Genomic DNA, 12874 nt, shown 5'->3' with positions numbered 1-12874 from the left:
CCCTACTTAGGAATAAAGTGGGTATATGGATGCTCTTAAAACAATAAAGGGAGGCCACTGTGTCATATTTAAAAATGACCCAAAATCCCACCTCTACATTCACTTTGACTGAACTCCACATGAACTCCTCTTATGAAACTGATGGCAATTTATAACAATTTGCATTCAGATTCTCACTGGAGGAAAACTCACTGCTGCTGTATTGATCATCATAAGCCCCGTGTTCTGGTTCACCATCAGCTGTTTCTGTTCCAGTTTGTATTTTTCTACAATCCACCAGCCTCACAGAACACATCTTTAACTGAGGTTGCGGTGTTTGTTGGTCGCCATAAAAATTCAATTTACCTGGATATTAGACACACAAATAAATCATCTTTAAAAGACAAAAAGGATGTTCAAGCAAAACTGAGATTACACTATCAATACATGATATTAGGAGTAATATCATCATGATCATCTTCCTAATCATAATTACCTCCAGCATGCACATTTCCTTTAGATATTATGACTGCATTCAGACCCTGTATTTTCCTGAAGTCCACCAGTTTCACTGTACACATCCGTAACAGAGTTGGTTCTAAATGTTGAGCTTCACAATTAAACAACCAAGCCTCAGAGATAAGACGGGGCACATCTTCCATATTCTGCATTTCTGGCAGTATCTTTGCCTTTGGGAAGAAAGAGGGCACATTGTTAAGATGTTGCTTTCTGTTAAACACAAAAAACACTTAGGTAAACCTGGAATTTTTAAGGAAAATATATACGGGGCTCTTATATATTTTATATATATGGCTTTTTAGATCCTTCTGGAGCATGTAAGGAATAACACCACTGCAATAAAATACAATCTTTCCTTTCTCCCCAGCTGAGTCCAGATCTCCTGTTAAAATTATGTTCTTTATGGATTGCCTTTAAGGGAATGGTGCATTAGCAGCTCACTGGGGTAATTAATAAATAAATAAATAAATACACTTACTATCCACTTTATTAGGAACATTCATGCAATTTTCTAGTCAGCCAGTCATGTAGCAGTGTCATACAAAAATTCTTCCGCAAAACAAGCTCTCAGAGTCATTTATACAGTGATCTTATCATGCTAGATTTTCCCTTTTTTTTAACACCTTAGCCATAATTATTCCTATCTATCCTCTTCTCTGACAGTGGTGGCTCAAGTGGTTAAGGCTCTGGGTCGTTGCTCGCCGGATCAGGGTTCAAGCCCCAGCACCACCAAGCTCCACTTCTGGCCAATTGACCTTAACCCTCCCTGCTCCAGGGGTGCTGTATTATGGCTGCCCCTGTGCATTGTATGTTCAAAAACTTTCACACTCTTGATTCTGTTCCCCCAGCCAGTGCTACTCCTGATCTCCCACTATTACCCGTAAATGCGTGGTGGTGAGAGACAGGGAGTACCCTGCTGAGGAGGGCAGCTATCTCATAATATTATTAGTGTGTTTCCAATCAGTTATATGATACATAATACACCGATCAGGCATAACATTATGAACACTGATAGGTGACGTGAGTAACACTGATTATCTCCTCATCATGGCACCTGTTAGTGTGTGGGATATATTAGGCAGCAAGTGAACATTTTGTCCTCAAAGTTGATGTGTTAGAAGCAGGAAAAATGGGCAAACGTAAGGATTTGAGCGAGTTTGACAAAGGTCTAATTGTGATGGCTAGACGACTGGATCAGAGCATCTCCAAAACTGCAGCTCTTGTGGAGTGTTCCCAGTCTGCAGTGGTCAGTATCTATCAAAAGTGGTCCAATAGGAACAGTGGTGAACCGGCGACAGGGTCATGGACGGCAAAGGCTTATTCATGCACGTGAGCAGTGAAGGCTGGCCCGTGTGATCCGATCCAGCAGACGAGCTAATGTTGCTCAAATTGCTAAAGAAGTTAATGCTGGTTCTGATAGAAAGGTGTCAGAATACACAGTGCATGACAGGTCAGGGCTGTTCTGGCAGCAAAAAGGGGACCAACACAATATTAGGCAGGTGGTCATAATGTTATGCCTGGTCAGTGTATAACACATTATTTAAATATAACTAGTGTGTTCTCTGTATCCACTGTGTTCTGTAAACAGTGTGTTTTAACCCAAACTAAGCCCAGCAACGACCTTGACCATGCAAAATATTTGTAGCTTTTGCACTGAAAAGCACCCATGTCATTGATAAGCCAGTGTGCAGGTGTTTGAAACCTAAAGAGGCAACGTTTATAACGTAAATCTTGTTTATTGTATAAAATCATTCTGAGTTTGTCAAACCTAATTAAAACAGAATTAAGTTGTACTCAGCATTTTATAAAGTAAATTATTATTTTTTTTTTTTAAATAAAATTTAAATAAATAAATAAATTTATTTACTGGTCTCATGCCACAATTAACAATATGATTAGAACATGGGAAAATAATTATGTCTAGGAAAGGTTGAAGTGTGATCAAAAGAAAAGGAGTTGCGGCACGCAACTGTGTTAAATTCATTTCATCTGCAGAGGTCTCAGCTTTGTTGTGTCACAATAAAATCTGAATTTGGGTATCCTAAATCCTTATTTTTTGATTAGCATGACTTTCCCTGACAATAGCAGCAATAGAGCAATGGAAAAAAAAAAAGGAGGATACAAAGCTTCAGTTAATATTTTGTTAATAAACATCAGAATGAGGAAAATGTATCATCTCTGTGACTCTAACCGTGACATGCTTGCTGGTGCTACATGGGCTGGTTTGAGTATTTCCCAAGTTAATACACTATATTTCCCAAGTTAATACTGATGTTGGACGAGAAGGTCTGGCTTGCAGTCTCCACTCTAATTCATCCCAAAGGTGTTCTATCAGGTTGAGGTCAGGACTCTGTGCAGGCCAGTCAAGTTCCTCCACACAAAAATCGCTCATCCATGTCATTATGGACCTTGCTTTGTGCACTAGCGTGCGGTCATGTTGGAACAGGAAGGGGTCATCCCCAAACTGTTCCCACAAAGTTGAAATTGTCCAAAATGTCTTGGTATGCTGAAGCATAAAGAGCTCCTTTCACTGGAACTAAGGGGCCAAGCCCAACCCCTGAAAAACAACACCTGAATTCAATGATTTTGGAGGCATGTCCCAAAACATGTGCCAATATAGTGTAGTTCCTAGCTGCTATGTTCGGCTCTATGTGTAACTTACTTTCATACATTACATGAATAAAAATAACTTTTTTATGATGTATTATTCCTCCTTGGGTTGAACCACTATAAGAGGCACAGGTCAACTCAAAGAAACTTTCTGTCTGGATGGAGTTGACAAGTTCGTAAATAAATGTAGATAGAAATATGTTAAACAACCACTAAAGCCAAGGTAGAGGTAGTGTTTAGTGGTGTATCTGATATACAAGTAGCACATTATGCTTCTGTATTTTAGTAGTTTTATAGCATTATAGCATGTATTGTCTGAATTCAGTATACACTACCAGTCAAAAGTTTGAGCACACCTTTTAATTAAACGTTTTTTGTTTAAGGATTTATTGTATATAAAGACCATGGAATTAGAAGATGTGTCCAAACCTTTGACTGGTAGTGTATACTGTATAAACTCTATTACAGAAAAGCACTTAGCACTATGTGTTCTTCCTTTTACATATAAAATGACTTAAGAAACTCAATTAATAATAATAATAATAATAATAATAATAATAATAATAATAATAATAATAATAATAATAATAATAATAATAATAATTCCTGTAGTGTATCTTTCTGTCAAACATTAAATGACTTAAGAAACTAACCTCTTTTTATGGTGTATTTCTCCTCCTTTGGTTGAAAAGCTATTAGAAATAATGCAAACCTGTGAGTCTATAATGTCAAATAAATCATTTGACTTAGATCGAAGTCTCAGAAGCTCAACCACACATGTGCCTCTCCAAAAGCGACAGCAGAATAATTGTTTCTGCACAACTTTTAGTGAAACCTAAGATCTTGTCAGCTCAGTGTACGCTAGTGGCAGAAAGGATAAATTGCACGTTATAAACCACAGCTGCATGTGCTACACGTCAAGTCAAGAAGCGCTTATTGTTATTCCAACCACACATAGCTGACGCAGTACATAGTGAAATTAAACCACATTTCTCCAGGACCCTGGTGCTACATGAACAACATACAACATATAATTACAAACAGAAAGAACAACACAGAGCCAGGACAGAAGTTTGTCCTAGCTACATAAAGTGCAACGTGTGCAAGCAGGTGCAAACAGTGCAAGACAAGACAGTGCAAAAAACAGGAAGAACAAAAAAACAACATAAGACAGGACACATAGCGCCGTCTTTATAAACGTCCAGGAAGCCTTCAAAGCAAGGCAGTTTCCTACATTAGGACTCTATTGTCTCTTAGCACAAGTTTTACGTAAACCTTTTCATTTTTCTCCAGACCAGCACCAAGAGTGCACTGTCTTGTGCAACCCCCAGTGCCTGGATGGGTTCTTTGCCTGACAATGTCCCTGTTTCTGACCCCTGCTTAAAACCCACTGATCAGCAGAACCAAGCATACAATCAGGGCCATGAAAACTAGCCACGAGACAGCAGATTCAGATTCAGATTGTTTTCAGTTTGGGATAGTTTGGGCAAAGAATGTTGACCATGAGGAAATGCCATCAGGCTCCTCAACACCAGAACTGAATTGTATCAACTCTCTCTCACACACACACACACACACACACACGCTTGTATTTGCACATTATTCAGTTGCTGCTACTGCTATTTTTGCACATTTCAAACTGTCACCCACTGCTGCTATACGTATATGTTTACAAGCATATATGATAGATAGATAGATAGATAGATAGATAGATAGATAGATAGATAGATAGATAGATAGATAGATAGATAGATAGATAGATAGATAGATAGATAGATAGATAGATAGATAGATAGATAGATAGATAGATATGTTAAAAAGAAGCCACTTGTTTACATTTCTTCTATTTTGCACATTTTTTGCTGCTGTGTGTCCTGTACTTTTTTGTGTTGTTTTTGTATTGTTTGTTTCTGCACTGTCTTGTCTTGCACTGTTTGCACCAGGTTGTACACGTTGCACGTAGCTAGGACAACTTTCTGTCCTTAGCTCTGTGTTGTTGTTTTGTTTTGTAGCTCTATGTAATTATGTTGTCTTATGTAGCACCAGGGTCTCATTTCCCTATGTACTGCGTCAGCTATATGTGGTTGAAATGACAGTAAAATCTTCTTGACTTGTTGACTTGACTTGATGCAAATACGGACCTATCCCACATTAACTTGTGCACTGGTAATGTCAACAGACATTAATAGCCAAAAACCAAATAAAAATAATGGGGCAGTGCTTTCAGATTTCACGCACTGACCTAAACCTAAAGAAAGGAAAGCAAAAACAAAATATAAAGAATCACTCAGCAATCACTCAACAACCCCCACTGCATGTGGCAAAGTGTGAAGACTATTAAAGACTACAAAGGCAACAGTTCACACCTTCCATCCGAAATAGATGCTAAACAGCCTAACAAGCGAGATGTGAGATCTTTTCTCACTTTTATAGAGTAAAACAATAAACCTACCACCCAGTCCATACCATCTGATGGTAAGCAAACACTGACCTATTCACACCAACCAAGTAAAGTACACCATACATCTGCTCAACATCAATAAAGCAGCTGCACCAGACGAGGTTGTGTGCTGATGAACGAGTGTGACTTCACATGTATATTCAACCTCTCTCTGTCTTATTTAAATTTAAATAAAGTGGTGGGAGCCCAGCCTCTGGACCTGGAAGAAATCTAGACTGGCCACAAGAATGGTCAGAGACCAATCCCACCTTGGACTCTATATGCACAAGAAGACTAAGAAACAGCTTTTCCCCAGCGCTAATGCTGATATTCCTGGTTCATTTGATCCCCTGTTCACACCAAAGCCACCCTACCACATTCTAAAAAAACAAAACAACAGCTGCTACATACCTAGTGCTGATGTCAGGTGGTGCCTCCTGGTCCCATGTTCATTGACTCATTGACAGATGCAGCATCTAAACAATGAGTATCACAGACATCGATATGGTTCTACAGACATCAATATATATTGCCATATATTATTATGTATATAGTAATATATTACTTTATTGCCAAACGATTTTGAACACCCCTCCAAATCAATGAATTCAGGTGTTGTTTTTCAGGGGTTGGACTTGGCCCCTTAGTTCCAGTGAAAGGTACTCTTTATGCTTCAGCATACCAAGACATTTTGGACAATTTCATGCTTCCAACTTTGTGGGAACAGTTTGGGGATGACCCCTTCCTGTTCCAACATGACTGCACACCAGTGCACAAAGCAAGGTCCATAAAGACATGGATGAGCGAGTTTGGTGTGGAGGAACTAACCCTAACCCTGGAAAAACAACACCTGAATTCAATGATTTTGGAGGGGTGTCCCAAAACTTTTGGCAATATAGTGTATCTACTAGGTTTCCACTATCTTCACACTGATTTTTTCTGCTAAAAATTGTTTTTGTTTTTCAGTATATGCAGCATCATGTTGCAGCTGTATATTGGCCAGATTGCTGCTGAACTAAATTCTGTTGCTCTCAGTGACTTAAACCTGAAGTTATAGTTAAGCTATTGGGACACACATGATCGTTTTTAATTTACATTTAAGTCTATCACTTATTTCATGGGCAAGGCTAATGTGGACATGTATTCTAGTGTAGAAGAATTTTTGGACTATCATACTTGACACTATTAATAATAACGCGTTGGTCTTCGCATCGCATCTTAAGTGATAAACTTTTAATAAACAACTGAGCGGCGCTAGCGTTTACGCATGCGTAGTACAGCCAAGATTGTTACGTCTCTAACAGTAACTGTGGCAAGTGAAGTACAGGCAAATGGCTTCTCATTAATTCAAATTAAAAGTCTTACGGTTCGAGGAACAACGAAAGTTACTTTAACGAAATTAAAAACTTGATTAATATATGTAATATGGTATGGATGGCACATTCATAAAACTTAGGTTATTAAGTTAAATATATCATTATGCACGTACATATTTTGCATAGATATGATCACTCTCAGGGATTTTTTTTATGGTTTTTAGATGAAATCACAAAATATCACCCAATGTCAAAAGCATTGACTATATCCAAATTTTTAAAACGTTGAAATTACCTTAAAAAAACAGAAAGAAAGGAAAAGAAAAGAAAAAGCCTAATCTTTCAGCATGAGGCACTGCATAAGAATTATTTGTCTAAAACATTTGCCATGGTTTACCGAGCACAGTTTATCCGAATTTAAGTATTTTATATTATTATCTTTTTTTTAGATTTTATTTTTATTACTGTTTTGTCATTTAATTTTGATTCGATGATAACGATTATAATTTCTATCAGTCGTTGTAGTAGTAATATTTGTGCTATAGGACTTTTATTTTGACAAAATCCTTTCGCAATTCAGCCGGAAGTCAAACTTGCTAATTTGCCTATTGTTGTTGGCTGTAAAGGAAGTTTCCCAAGCTATTGCGTTTGTGTTTATTTGACCGGAAGAAGAGAAATACGTCATAAAAAGAGGTTAGTTTGTTTTTTTTTTTAAAGGAAGCTACACATGCTGTCGAAAGTGTGGAACGACCAACTCTCGGTTTTCTAATAATCCTTATTTTATCATAAACATTGTGTTACGCTCCCAGACGTGCGCGAGACAGAGATCATGCAACTGCAGGGTATGGAGGAAGGGGCCAGTCTGGACTCAGAGGGAGTGAAAGACTTCAAAATGTGTGCAGTGAAACTGGTGGACATCAGGAAAATACAGGCACTCAATACAAACATAATATCAGAGGGAAATCTTCCTGCTGGAGGTAATTGGGAAGAAAAAGATGATGATGATGATACTACACATGGACATATCTCAGTATGTATGACTTGGCCTTGGATGGTTTCTTTGTGTTTTTAAGTTCCAGGTGAATCCACCATGTTTGATGGAGACCAGGAGACGTTTCAGGCTCGGTTAAAGAAGAGTTCAGGGAGACTGGAGGATTACGGAAAAGAAAAAGGTGAGGGTGAACCAGAAGAAGGGGCATGTAATCATTCCTGTATTGTAACTGAAGTTGGATTTTGGCAAAATAATTTCTTCAAGGAACAGGAGTTGGGGTGGTGATAGCTCAAGTGGTTAAGGCTGTGGGTCATTGTCAGCGCTGCCACCATTGGGCCCTTGAGCAAGACCCCTAACCCACCATGCTCCAGGGGCGCTGTATCATGGCTGACCCTGTGCTCTGACCCCAACCCCCAAGGATGGGATATGTGAAGAAAGAATTTCACTGTGCAGTAATGTATATGTGACAAATAAAGACAACTTAAGATAGATAGATAGATAGATAGATAGATAGATAGATAGATGGACAAGTACTTGATTGATCCCAATGGGAAATTTACAACTTCCAGCAGTATCCACAAGCATAGGTAATAAATAAAAAATACTAGAATATGAGGGTAAAAAATATAACAAAAAATACTTAATACTAGAAATGTAGTTGTTTTTCTGATGTTAATAAAATCAATTAATAATAATAATAAAATAAATAAATAATAAAAATAAATAAATAAAATATTCCATACAGGCCAAATCATATAGTTTCACGTGAAACATTAAGCTTGCGAAAAACACTGAGACTAAATGAGTTACAGCTCTGTGAACTCTGATGACCGTTTTACTTTAGCAACCTTTGCTTATTTCGAATATGTTTCCTTTGTTTTTCCAGATAAATCCAGCAAGTTTGATGGAGACCAACAGACACCGTACTCACATTTAAAGCTCAGTTTTGTGAGACTGGTGGATTGTGGAAAAATACAAAGCAGAAGAACAGCAGCTGAAGGTGAGCCGGAGGACAGGGCTCATGATGATGAACGCAACAACAGTGAAGTTATTGCTTTCAGTGAGTATATAAAATTGTTCTGTTTGGATCTGAACATATTTGGTCATAGTTTCCTAAAGTATTTGGGGAATTTGTTGTAAGTGAAGCTAGATGTGACATTTTGCTGCGGAATGTCAGATTAGATTTGATTCCAGTTTATTGTCATTGTGCAGAGTACATGCCAATGAAATGCAGTTAGCCTCTAAGCAGAATTTAATAAATAGAAATTCTAGTATATAAATAGTCCCCTGGTGGTCCAGCGGTAGGATCCTGTGCTTTCATGCTGCCATGGCCTGTGTTTGATTTGCGGGCAGGGAACTGAGGAGTTATATAGATACATTATTTTGCCAAAAGTTTTTGGACACCCCTCTTGAATTCAGGTGTTGTTTTTCAGGGGTTGGGCTTGACCCCTTAGTTCCAGTGAAAGGAAATCGTAATGCTTCAGCATACCGAGATATTTTGGACAATTTCATGCTTCCAACTTTTTTGGAACAGTTTGTTCCTGTTCCAAAATGGCATGACGGGTTGAGGTCAGGACTCTGTAAAGTTCCTCCACAGCAAACTCGCTCGTCCATGTCTTTATGGACACCTGAATTCAATGATTTGGAGGGGTGTCCCAAAACGTTTGGCAATATAGTTATGTGTGTGTAAATATAATAAGACTGAGTGCAAAGTCATGAGGTTGAGAAGCAGAGACCATCTCAATGCGAATGATTTAATGTTACATGATTTTCACCAAATTACATCTATCGATCATGCACTTATTTTTTTGACAGAACGGTCTGTACGGCTAGTTTAATGCAGTCCAGTGAAACGTTTAGAGCTGATCGTATTGAATAAATGAGCTGTCTAGTTTTCCCTAACCGTAGGAAACACTAATAAAAAAATCTGGCTCTAGCAAACCTTTCTTGGGTTGAAGATGTTGTTTTTATTTTCTAGGTAAATCCAGCAGGTTTGATGAAGACCAGCAACCACTGCACACGCAATTAAAGATGAGTTCAGTGAGACTGGTGGATTGCAGAAAAGCACAAAGCAGAAAAGGCGAACCAGAAGATGAGGCTTACGATCCTGAATCCACAAACAGTTATTTTATTCCTTCCTGTGAGTATGTAGTGGGTCATAATATCCTAAAGTGCAGTATCTCACAAAAGTGAGTACACCCCTCACATTTTTGTAAATATTTTATTATATCTCTTTATATGACAACACTGGAACAATGACACTCTGCTACAATGTAAAGTAGTGAGTGTACAGCCTGTATAACAGTGTAAATTTGCTGTCCCCTCAAACCCACAGCCATTAATGTCTAAACCATTGGAAACAAAAGTGAGTACACCCCTAAGTGGAAATGTCCAGTGCTGTGCTGGAAAATAATGGTGGCCACACAAAATATTGACACTTAGGGGTGTACTCACTTTTGTTGCCAATGGTTTAGACATTAATGGCTGTGTGTTGAGTTATTTTGAAGGGACAGCAAATTTACACTGTTATACAGGCTGGACACTCACTACTTTACATTGGTGCAGAGTGTCATTTCTTCAGTGTTGTCACATGAAAAGATATAATAAAATATTTACTAAAATGTGAGGGGTGTACTCACTTTTGTGAGAGACTGTATATGGCGTTCAATGAAAGAGAAGATGTAGTGGCGTTTCAGGTCAGATTATCTGGATAAGAGGCCTGAGTCTAGTCCAAAAGTAACACACTTTTCCACTTTTTGAACATGTTTTCTTCTGTTTTTCGTGTGTTTTTAGGTAAAATCAGCAGGTTTGATGGAGCCCAGCAGAGACTGGAGGCTCGGTTAAAGGTGTGTTTGGTGAAACTGGTGGATTGTGGAAAAATAAAAGGCAGGGAGGCTGAAGCTGAACCAAACGACAAATCCGGCTACAGGAAGTTGATTTCTTCCAGTGAGTATTTGGTGTTTTTATATTTTGGATATGAACGCAGATACTGTCACTTAATCACTTTGAAGGTGGACCTAGATGTGGCGTTTTGGGCAAACTGATTATTTCCCAGTAAACCTCGCTGTGAACATGGCAATCTGTTTCTTAAGCAACAGCCGGCATCTGGACTAAATAAGAAATAGCTTCTACTTTCGAAAATGAATGGCCAACTTGTCACTAAAGTAAATGCATCTTGTACGAATGTCAGATTTATTATTGTATTTTTCTCTCATGAAATTGCAGGCGAGTTCAACCAGTCTTCTGCTCAAGAGGATGAAGTGCAAACGATCCAAAAAAGGTCCCCCAGAAAACATGGGTGCAGTAAGTGTTTCAGCAGTTCTTTAGATGTGCACACAGATGAAAAACCATACCACTGCACACAGTGTGGAAAAGAGTTCTCACAACGATCACAAGCGCGAAGACACCAGAGAGTTCACACTGGAAAGAAGCCTTACGAGTGCAAGTAGTGTGGCGGAAAAAAAAAAAATGTTTCCCAAGGATCACAACTTACGGTACACACCAGAGTAAAATATTACAAGTGTAATAATGGCATTTGTTCAATGTTCTTATCTTAACGGCGACCAAAGAACACACACGCACAGGACTTTAGCCTTACTGCTGTGATTTTCTGTGGAAAACGGTTTACACAGTGAACACATCAACTCCCAGTGCAGCTCAGACTTCTGTCATAACATCTTACAGACTGTTACACACTGGAAGATGCTTTACTGCCAGCAAAGGATTCAAGAACAACCAGCCACAGAGGATACACGCTTGGGGAGGGAAAAGCTGTACTGCTGCTCTGTGTCCCACAGCCTCAATGCGCAGCTGAGATACACACTAGGAAGATGCTTCATCAGTGTGCCTGAGCGTTTAGTTCGGCAGCTGTAAATATAACGAAGCAGAGCACGCTAGAGCTAAGTAAAGTAGAGAGTATGTTAAAAATCTCCAACAAGGTAACACAAGAGCAGCACAAGACTTAAAGTGCACAATAAACTTACAAATATCACAAGTGCTCGTTATTTACAGACCCAAACCGAGGTCTCTGTACTGACTGGCTATATATATAAAAATACTTTGCTCTTTGCTGTTAATGGAGGTCTCAGTAATGACATGTGGTAATACCTGCTGTTTCGGCACCTTTCAACAGAATGAGGAAAATGTACTGCATACTCGATGATCAAGATTTTTGCTCTAAAACAGTTAAAAAAAAAAAAAAAAAAATTTAGTGAGTATAAAAATGGAAAAATATTTTCTTTTTCTGTAATACTATTTCTAAAATATGTGCAAATTCACACGATTTATTCAATTCGAATGTTCAATTTATTTATTAATTTTTGCTTTATTTTTAGTTAATGCTAATTGCCTTCTTGGCGATACGGTTGTAGTGAAAAGTGTTTTATGATATTCTATGAAGGATAATTTAAAGGCTTATTCGAAATACCTCACTTAATCTAGCCAGCCTGACAACTTCTGATATAAAATTCATTATACATTAAAACATCTTATCTTTGTTCAAGTGTAGAAAATAAAGCAGTGAAATAAAAGAAATGTAACATACAGCAGAAGTTGTTATAAATAGTTTGCTATACTGAATGAAACCATTCAAGTGTTTTTACACCTGATTGTATGTATGTTTTTAGTTGGATTGTTATTATTATTATTATTATTATTAGATTTCTAATGTCTATGACTTTGCCTTCTTTCCTAGTTTGTATTTGTGTACGGAACTTCACCTTATTAAACCGGGTTTTTAAAAATGACGATCCGACTGGTTCTTTCTCAGAGCTGTTAACGTTGCAACTCTGTGCAGCGATCCAACCTATTCAGAATTTTATCCTGTTGTGCGTATTATTAGGAATATAATACACCGATCAGGCATAACATTATGACCACTTACAGGTGATTATCTCCTCATCATGGTACCTGTTAGTGTGTGGGATATATTAGGCAGCAAGTGAACATTTTGTCGTCAAAGTTGATGTGTTAGAAGCAGGAAAAATTGACGTGTAAGGATTTGAGCGAGTTTGACAAGGG

General features: G+C 38.1%; 1 protein-coding gene across 1 annotated transcript; it reads left to right on the top strand.

Annotated features, from left to right (window-relative positions):
- The first annotated feature begins 7424 nt into the window (after positions 1 to 7424).
- Positions 7425 to 12610, top strand: LOC131361521 (zinc finger protein 84-like). The gene is made up of 7 exons (XM_058402680.1): positions 7425 to 7557; positions 7674 to 7841; positions 7938 to 8036; positions 8742 to 8915; positions 9834 to 9995; positions 10649 to 10801; positions 11081 to 12610. The coding sequence occupies exons 2-7, from the start codon at positions 7694 to 7696 to the stop codon at positions 11302 to 11304; spliced, it is 960 nt and encodes a 319-aa protein (XP_058258663.1). The 5' UTR covers positions 7425 to 7557; positions 7674 to 7693; the 3' UTR covers positions 11305 to 12610.
- The last annotated feature ends 264 nt before the right edge of the window (positions 12611 to 12874 follow it).

Source organism: Hemibagrus wyckioides, linkage group LG11 (genome assembly GCF_019097595.1).
Source record: "Hemibagrus wyckioides isolate EC202008001 linkage group LG11, SWU_Hwy_1.0, whole genome shotgun sequence".
Taxonomy (NCBI): Eukaryota; Metazoa; Chordata; class Actinopteri; order Siluriformes; family Bagridae; genus Hemibagrus; species Hemibagrus wyckioides.
This window is presented reverse-complemented; position numbering and strand designations above follow the sequence as displayed.

What these genes read in the sequence shown, in the direction of transcription:
- LOC131361521 (XM_058402680.1), top strand. Translation starts at nt 7,694, where the DNA reads ATGCAACTGCAGGGTATGGAGGAAGGGGCCAGTCTGGACTCAGAGGGA. An exon ending in GGATTACGGAAAAGAAAAAG is followed by an intron (nt 8,037 to 8,741) that starts GTGAGGGTGAAC and finishes TTGTTTTTCCAG; the next exon opens with ATAAATCCAGCAAGTTTGAT. An exon ending in CAGTTATTTTATTCCTTCCT is followed by an intron (nt 9,996 to 10,648) that starts GTGAGTATGTAG and finishes GTGTGTTTTTAG; the next exon opens with GTAAAATCAGCAGGTTTGAT.